The following is a 9,315-nucleotide window of genomic DNA, read 5'->3' on the forward strand; positions in this document are numbered from 1 at the left end:
TGGGGGCACCGTAACGATGTGGTCTTCAACGGAGTGGCGACTTTGCAGTTCACCATTAGAGACAGGATTAGTGCGGAGTTTGATAGGTGGTGGCTTGCCAAGCGCTTCCGTGGCACCCTTTTTTTTGCTTTTCTTGATCCTAGTCTTCTCCCATGGCAGCTAGGAGAGTAGGCGTGCGTGGGGAGCTGCTCCCCCTTGTGGGCAGCATCAACTTTGTCTTCTTTATCTTTCTTCTATGCGATTGATACATCTTTCCATGGTGTATCCTCGAAAGAAAAAAACATGCACAAGTCACATATGTTTCCTGGGCCAAAGAAAATAGCACCCTCGTCTTCCCAGGATCTTTAGAAATTGATCCAAATTGGGATTGGACTAAGAGATTTTATCAGTCAAAGCTGGGTTCAGAATTTTTTTTTTACAAAAAACCGGTAGGGAAAACTCCCTACTACGACAGTTTTCATTTTATAAAATATTTAAAAACAATAAGAAGAAATGTCCAATGTCAAATGTCCAAAGTCTGTAGTCTAAAATAGATTACAAAGTGTCAAGCCACTGTTGCATCCCCTCTTTCAAACTAGGCTTAGCCCTATGCATAATCAGTTTGAAGTATTCCTTGAAGAACCTGGTACACTCCATCTGGAATATATCTTACCCATCAAAAATGTTTCTATTCCTGTGATTCCTTAGTGCCCAACATCCAGTAATGAGTACTTCTTTGAAGCATTTGATACTGTATCTCTTCCTTGTGTCCAATAGCATGCTATGATGTCCATATCAACATTCCATTCGAACCCCAGGCTCCACTAGAAGCTTTGCCTGAAGTCACATCTGAGGAATAGATGCTGGTAACATTTGTTAGTGCATTACTGACATAGGACACATGATGTGCTGTTGACATGAAAAAAATTCCTCGTTAGAAGATCCCTGGTAATGAGCCAGTCTTGCAATAAAAGCCAGAAGAAAAAATATGTTTCTGCTAGACACATGATTTCAAAATCCACTGGAATGAGTCAGGGGCTTTTTCTGAGGGAGATTTTTTCGATAAAGGGAATATATTAATATCAAAAGATACCAATTACACCCAGCCTCTGAAACAACGTCCCACCCTAATGCCAGCACGGATACACACAACCAAAAAAAAAGTAAATAAAACTAAGAAATAAAAGTCCCGCTACAGCCTTGTAGACCTAGCAACAGCAATACAACCACCACCGTGACAACACGACGCCTCCAAGAAGGAAACAGTGCACCAGCGCCGTCGTCGCCCGACCAAAGGTCTTAGAATTTCACCCTGAAGATAGTCCCCACTCTCAAAACAATGCCTCCAACAAGAACATTGCCAGGCACAACCAGTTAAGGCCAGACCTTGGGTTTTCACCCTAAGAGGTAAGACTCTGAACTTCCCCTGTGCTGCCGCCCCCACAAGCATATCACTGCTGCAGAGCCCGGAACGCCAAGCAGATCCCTCAGCATCACGGAGACTCGAACCTCCTTTAGCCAGTCCACCAATCCGGCCTTCATGATATTCCTTCTTCTGACTCCACCATGGACCAAAAAAGTCACCTGATGTCAACACAGAATATAGCTTCGCGCCGCTCCCTCCGGAGCCAAACGGTCGGAATAAAAACATGGGTGCGCGCGACCGAATACCACCCAATCCAGCAAACTGCAGGAAAAAAAAACACTGTTCCATTCGCCAACGGAGTTTTCCGGAACTCATCTCTCCAACCAGATGAAAGCAAACTGACCTCCAGAAGATCCTCATCCTCGCATGCAAGAAACCCGAGGACCGCCACCAAAAACAAAGCAAGATCAGCAGCCCCCATGTCGCCAACCCCTCCTGCCGGATCACCAAGGACGAGGACAGCGACGTGGATCATGCGCACCGCCGCCGAACCGTTACCGGGGGGCGGAGGCTGCCACCGCTCCACCGAATCGTCGATGGGTACCGACGGAGAGCCTCAGGCCCCGGCCAAGCAGTCGTGCCGCCTGGCTTCCTCCACCGGTGCTACATCACCTCCATGGAACGCCGCCGCGGAAACCCTCTTGAAAGATCGAGATGTCGCCTAGGGGGGGGGGGGTGAATAGGCAATTAAAAAAATCTTACGGATTTGTCTTGTAAGAATGCGGAATTAAACTATTGTTTAGTTTACAAGCACAAATCCTACATATGTTAAGCTCAACTAAGTGTAACAATAACAACTAGAGCTAAGCAAGATAGGCAGAAGATATATGTAGCACAAGTGATAGCAAGATATATGTACTTCAAGCACGATGGCTATCACAAGGAAAGAGAGCTCGGGTATAGAAATAACCGAGGCACGCGGAGACGAGGATGTATTCCCGTGTTCCCTTCCTTTGCAAGAAGGTACGTCACGTTTGGAGGAGTGGAGGTCCACGAAGGATTCCCCGCGCCACGAAGGCTCACCCTATTCTCCGAACCACACCCACGAAGGATAATGGCCCTTTCCTTATGGTTAGATTTTCCTCCGCTCCGGAGATGGCAAGCTCCACAACCACTTCACAAGCTCCACGAAGGAGAAGCCCGGGCCTCTTCACAATCTTTTTGAAGAGATCACCGGAGCACCAACCGCCAAGCCAACTAGGAGGTCTCCCTCCAAGAGTAACAAGCTCACGGTCTCTCACTCGAACTAATCGTGGTGGAGAGCTCAACATTATGCAATAATGCAAAGCAAGAACACTAGAGGTGTTCAAATCCTTCACACTCAAATCCCACCCAAACAACAAATGCTAGGATGAGATTGGAGAGGAATAACAATGGGGAAAGTCAACAAAAGACTCCAAGATCTAGATCCAAAGAGTTCCCCTCACTTAGAGGAGAAATGGATTGGTGGAAGTGTAGATCTAGATCTCCTCTCTTAGATCCCTCAAGAATGAGCAAGAATCATGGGGGAGACAAGAGAGAGAGCAAGTTCTTCAAAGGCAACAATGGAGGTGAGAGAATAGAAGAACTAACTAGCTCAAGGTGGAAGAAGGGCTATTTATAGCATGGGAGCAAATAAAACCGTTGGGGGAAAAAGACAAAGGAAATGGGCAGAAAAACGGCCCAGAAAACAGCCCCAGCCGGTGGCCCAGCCGGCTGACCGGAGCTGAGGCCGGACAGGCCGGTCTGGGATCCGGCCCAGCCGGACCTGCAGCCGGGCGGAGCGCGCGCCGCGCTGTGCGGCGGATAGGCCAGGGGAGGCCGCGCCCGAGGTGGGCCGCGCGGGGGAGGCTGAGGCCCAGCCGGCGGGGAGGCCGGCCTGGCCGGGGCCGGCGCCGGGTGGGCCGGTGGGCGACCGGCTCCTGGGCCGGACCAGGCTGGTCGGCCCCCGGGACGCCGCCCGGTTGGCACGAGCGCCCGGGCCGGTTTCGGCCGGGTGGGCCGGCGGCTGGGCCGGTCGACTGGCTTGCCCCTTCCCCTTTTTTTTCTTTTTAATTTACTTTCTCCTTTTCTTTAATAACAAATGCTCCCGAACCCCGATTCGAATGAAACCAATTTTGTTGGAAAGATAACGACGAATAGAACCCCAACAAAAAATGGAAATATGGAGACTCCTCACAGGATATTTTTAGATGTTTTTAGAGAGGGAGTCTCCTACCGTCAAGAAACGGTGAAGACGTCCAAACTCGAAAACGCAATAGAATATGCATGCAGATTCCGTTTTCGATGAACTTGGGCTTGTTGTAAAGCTAGCAACAAGCTCAAGAACCTCTCACAGAGAAACACCAAGAAGAAATAGGGATATGCAAAGTATGCAAAGGATTGAGCTCCCTAAGACGATGCGATCAAGTAACCCAACCGAAAGCCCCTCTTAATAGTGCGGCTATCTATCCTATAATCCGGTCTCCCATCAACCACCTTGAGACCGGTAAAAGGAAAACCTAGCAAGGCCATACCTTTGCCTTGCGCATCCTGCTTGATCTTGATGATAGCTCTTCAAGCTCCACTCAAGCTGGAATGCCTTACTTGATCATTGTTGCTTCCTGAAGACTCACAAATGCTCCCCCATACACCATGATGGGAAAGCTCCATTGATGCATATCTTCACATGTCCATTATCACCAAATGGACGGTAAACTTCAAGCATGTGATCTACTTGAGATGCTCATCTTGTACGTGCCCAACTCAACCTTGTATCTTCGCATACTCTATCATAGTATCTTGAGGTGTATATAAAAAATTCTTCACTTGGAATCAAGCTCTCAAGATCTTTTTTTTTAGCTTGATCATTCATTACTTATCACATAAGATAGAGCATGGCTAATATTGAGTTCCACATAAGAACTCCATCTTCATTTCTTCTTCTTGATCATATCACATATATATCTTCAAATCGATGATCTTGATGCCAATACACAAGATGTATCTTTATCTTCATGGCATCCATACTTGAATCCAACACATGGAATACAAGTAGTACCTATGGAATATTCCTTCATATAAACTCAATGAAAAACATTAGTCCATAGGGGTTGTCATTAATTACCAAAACAACACATAGGGGCAATATACCCTTACACCTCTTCTCCCCCTCGTCGATTCGACAGAGGGGGTGCCGCCACCATCGCTAGAGCCAGGCCGGGACCAGGGCCGAGGCCAGCGCTGGGGTCAAGGCCGCGGCCGGCAGCGGCAGCGGGCGGGTGGCTGTGGGGCGTGGGGGGGGGGGGGGAGGAGCATCCGCCGCCGCCCGGGAGGGGGCCGGGGGAGGGAGGCGGCGGGTTAGGGTTGGGGAAATTGAAAGCGTAAACCTTTCTACTAGAGAGTTGATTCTGGTTGCCAAGGCTGGACCAGATATCTTTGACAACCTTGCCAATTACAGGCTGTATGGAGGTTTCAAGTTCTTCAATTTGTTCAACATCTATCATGGAGAAAGGAAGATGGAAATGATAATAAATATCCACTTCAGCACCTACAGGCTTCTTTTATCAGTCAAAGCTGGGTTCAGATTCAGTGATTGTATCAATCAATGCATGGAGAGCAAACTGACAAAATCCAACAACAATAGCAAGAGAAACTAAGCACAACCAAAACATCTACCAGATGGTGACCACGGTTCATCACAGGACCAATGGCCATCTTCCCTGTTGACTAGAGTCGCATCCTGCTCCTCAACCTACCCAACCAACATAAGAACCAAAATATATGAAGAAAAAAACTACCAGCATCAAGAAGTCCCAATCTACACTACCAGCATTCCCCTTCGTCTTTGCCGAACAGCTGGTGAGCGGCAAGTCCCAGTGCAGGACAAGTACTTGGCGGGGGTGGAGACCGGCGAGGAGCGGCAGGGCATGGCTCCAGCACCAGCAGCATAAGCATAAGTTTTCAGTCGGTCTATCCTTGAAAATCAGTTAGCTGCGTTGAACATTTTGAATTCGTTTCTCGGTTGAACAATATAAGCAGATGAAATTTTTTTGCTCTCTTATTATTATTGGCTCCTTCTCAAGGTGAGAAGACTACATATACATAATCGACTGGAAGAGACATCAAGACGCAGTACAAAAACAACAGTCAACCAAACAAAACTCCATGCGCATCATCTCACAGCGTGCAGCACAGCTTCGAGTCCATCGATGCCAAGCAAATGCAGAATGCTTGGTAGCCAGTCAAGGGGTATCTACCAAAGAAAAAACATCTTTCATCAGAAAAATGTACAGGATACATACAACCCCTACGGCCCTACCTGAAAAACAATGAGAACGACCGATGGCATACCTGAAGTCCATTATGTATTTGGACTTCCCGACCCTGCCGAGCTGCAAGATCGTCTGCCTTCCGTTTTCCTGTCGATCAGAAGTTGTTGTTATCATGATCTGCTACTTTGGCTGAACGAACACCAATAAAAGCTTTCAGGTATGATCTTGTGATGATAACGAGCGGAATGTTACCTCCAAGGTCATCTGGAAGTTCTTCACTGATGTCTGCACCTTGTATCCCATCCTTCCTACCCTCTCTCTGAAGTCTAGTTCATAGCGCTTCGTCATCTGTTGCGAATACATAAATGAAACGTATAGTTATCATCTCAACTCTTGACATATCAATCAAGCGTATCGCCAACAATTTTCTTGCAATTGCAAGCAGCTGCTTACATTGTTGTAGAAAGGTGACCTTGAGCAGAGTTTGTCAGCTCTGCTCGTCTTCTCCTGCCAATCCTTCGGAAGCCCACCAATGTGCTGAATCTGCAACAATAGTATTTACACAATTAAGAACCACACGCTCCACTGAATATCCCAAATGCCCCAACTGACTTTATTCGATTTACCTGAGCAGAATTGCTGGTCTTCAATTGCATTGACTGGTTCTTGGGAATCCATGCCCTCATGCTTCTGAAACTACCGGTGAGCGTGGTGATGGTAGGGGCAAACCTGCCGAAAAAAATAAAGAATCAAGAAAAGCCATATAACTGGTGAACTGGTCACAGACGGACACTGAATCTTACGAGATAACGCCGAGTAGCCGCTTCGACTTGAGCTCGTCGATCCGGTTTCCCTACACCGACAACGGATGACAATCAATCTTCAAATCCTAGAGGGGGAGGTCAAGAATGATCAAGGGGAAATTGGTGTACCTGGCCCCAAATCTGGTACTTGGATCCGACGAGGTTGGCACCCAGAGTCCCCAGGAAGTTCTTGTCGGAGCTGCAGAAGACGCCGTCCTGGTTCTGCGCCAGGATGAACTCCGACCTCCCCCTCCTCCTCCGGTGCCGGGCCACCGCCAGCTTCCGGTCCTGCCGCCCCTGCCCCTCCTGCGATTCCACGACACAGAGACGAATCTCAGCAGCTAATCGCATCAAGCGCGGATTAGCTCGAGGGGAAGAGGGGGGAGGGGATTAGCTCACGTTGGTGTAGAGCGAGTAGAGCGACACGCCTCTGGCTCCGGTGGCCTTCTCCCTGACGACGACGCAGGTGCACCTCCCGACGTCCAGCGGCAGCGGGCGGCACAGCAGCGCCCTGTTGGGGAGGGTGGCCCAGGACGCGGCCGGCGCCGCCTCGTTGTCGGAGAGGTCCCACGCCTCGTAGGACGACGACGCCGGCGGCGGCGGAGGTGGCAGCAGCTCCCTCCCCCTCGGCCCCATGAACACGGGCACTGCTGCCGGCGCCGCCAACGGCGGCTTTTCGTCCTCCATGCGGGCTTGCAGCGACGACGGCTTAAGTGGCGGCGGCGCGACCTTCACCGCAGCAGGCGACGCCGCCTTTTCCACCTTTCCGGGGCCAAGATTGGAGGCGCCCTGGTTCTCCTTCTCGGCGGAGACCGCTGGCGCGCGTGGTCGCGCAGCGGTGACGGGTGTGCCGGCGCCGGCGTTGCAGCTGAGGGGCCGCAGGGGCTTCCTCTTGGGCGGCGTGGCTGCCATAGCTATAGAGCTTGGGTGGAGCTCTGGGTGTTTTCTGTCTGACTCTTGTGTGTCACTGGCGAGGTGGACGGGATTTGTAATTTTGCGAGCGCGTGTGCTTGTTAGTGTTCAGCTATGGTTGTGAATGGTGATTTGGAGGGAGGATTTAAATTTGAAAACGCCTGCGTGGCGAGTGCTAACGGTCGCCGCATTGGGAACTGAACTTTTTTAGTGGTGCCATTATGCATTGGGACTTTCTTGGATTTCGCTTTTGGTCTTCACCACTTGCGCTAGAATGTTAGGGCACGTTTGGTAGCGTGACACTCACTCAGGACAGCAAAAAACGGATGATTTGGTTATTTGGTTGTTCGGAAGCAGTGGCGGAGCTTGAAAAAAATTCTTAAGCGGGCCAGGCTAATAGGAAACTCAAAAATATGTGTTTAAACAGATCAATTCACTACAAATTAGTTATGGATCATATCCTTATGTTCCCATTGGTTACAAAATCAGGAGATGCATCCATATATCCAATATTACTATACAATAAAAGAAGTTACACAAAACAAACTAGACAGTAGATGTGGCTGTTGAAATTTGCAAAATTAAAGAAGATTCCCAATTCAGTGCACGGTGAATATATGCTAAAATTGCTAGCTAAGAATTTGGGGCAGAAGAGAAGAGGACCAATTATGTACTGGTAGCAGGAAGTAGACGCTGGGCGCAGCCTCAGCTGCCGGCCTGTCCGCCGGTGCGTACGGTGCAGCCGTTCCTGCGGGAGTGCGGGATGGAGCCACTCCCTGGCCGACCCCCAGATGCCAGCGGCGGCTCGCCGCTGATGTGCCTCCTTTGCTCGACCAACTCACCCCGATCCCCCCTCCACTTGGTCCTAATCGCAAAACCTAGCGCCGCGCCTCTCTTGGCCTCCAGTCATTGCTTTGGTCGAGCGAGTTGAGAGAGAGGAACGACCGACTGGAAGAGGCTTAGCTGCATAGCAGCATAGGTGTTAATTTTATTTTGACAGAAAACATGGGCGGGCCATGGCCCAGTTTTGCCCTAAAGAAGCTCCGCCAGTGTTCGGAAGTCCTTCACTTATGCCCTCAATCCGCTCTATCCTAAACTACTTCACGCACTCTCTGTTTAAATCAACACAATTATATTCTGAATTAAAATAAGTTATATATGAAAAACATGTGTGTCGATGATATGAATCAATTCCGACAATCGGTTTCGAGTTTCGCCAGTCGTAAATCGTAAATTTCATGTCTAAAGTTTTGAGCGAATTTTGCCAAATTCGTCACACAGACTCAACAGTTTGAAATTTCCTTTGAGGTTCAACTTATCATTCTACACGATTCTCGTGTTGAAAGGTGTTTGTTGCCGTGGACATAGACGAATAGATAAATAACTCGCTGGTATACTGTAATTCATACGTACGTGTGAGTATATTTTGAAGTACTGTTGCTTAACTTCGCACTTGCTATCTTCACGGACGGCGACGTGGTATGATAGGTGAGAGGTGATAATCCATGGTTGTGGCCATCCTCGTCATCAGTGGTGGCACGGCGTTAGGCTTTGTGGAGGGCGACATGGCGTCAGGCTTCGAGGTCGGCGACGTGTTGCTTTAACCAGCGTGAACGGTGGTGTCAAGGTGATGTTCATCTTCGTGGTCGGCGACGTGGTGATGCTTATGACCGGCGTGACCGGAGGTGTCATGGTGGTGTCAAGGTGATGTTCTTCTTCGTGGTTGGCAACATGGTGATTCTTGTGACCGGCTGAAAGGGTCGTATGCCACACCTAGAGAGGGGTGAATAGGTGCTACCCAATTTTTAGTTCTTTTTCAATTTAGGCTTGACACAAAGGTAAATTTTCTAGATATGCAACTATGTGAATTTCCCTAGATGACAAGGTATACAACTAAGCAAGATATAGCTAGACAAGATATAATAATGCAATCAATGATAGAGATAACCGAGAGTGGAGCACG

The 9,315-nt window shown here is 49.0% G+C and overlaps 1 protein-coding gene across 1 annotated transcript; it reads right to left on the minus strand.

Annotated features, from left to right (window-relative positions):
• Positions 1-5,526: 5,526 nt before the first annotated feature.
• On the minus strand, positions 5,527-7,352 carry LOC124689811 (tubby-like protein 4). Its single transcript, XM_047223280.1, has 8 exons — positions 6,840-7,352; positions 6,570-6,746; positions 6,441-6,490; positions 6,264-6,366; positions 6,091-6,180; positions 5,890-5,985; positions 5,717-5,784; positions 5,527-5,618 (listed from the first exon to the last, which is right to left on the minus strand). The coding sequence occupies exons 1-8, from the start codon at positions 7,350-7,352 to the stop codon at positions 5,543-5,545; spliced, it is 1,173 nt and encodes a 390-aa protein (XP_047079236.1). The 3' UTR covers positions 5,527-5,542.
• Positions 7,353-9,315: the final 1,963 nt, after the last annotated feature.

Source organism: Lolium rigidum, chromosome 2, assembly GCF_022539505.1.
Source record: "Lolium rigidum isolate FL_2022 chromosome 2, APGP_CSIRO_Lrig_0.1, whole genome shotgun sequence".
Classification (NCBI taxonomy): Eukaryota; Viridiplantae; Streptophyta; class Magnoliopsida; order Poales; family Poaceae; genus Lolium; species Lolium rigidum.

Coding starts and splice junctions, on each gene's coding strand:
- LOC124689811 (XM_047223280.1), bottom strand. CDS start 7,352: ATGGCAGCCACGCCGCCCAAGAGGAAGCCCCTGCGGCCCCTCAGCTGC. Junction 5,986..6,090: donor GGTCACCTTTCTACAACAAT/GTAAGCAGCTGC, acceptor TATTCGCAACAG/ATGACGAAGCGCTATGAACT. Junction 5,619..5,716: donor AAATACATAATGGACTTCAG/GTATGCCATCGG, acceptor TTTCTTTGGTAG/ATACCCCTTGACTGGCTACC.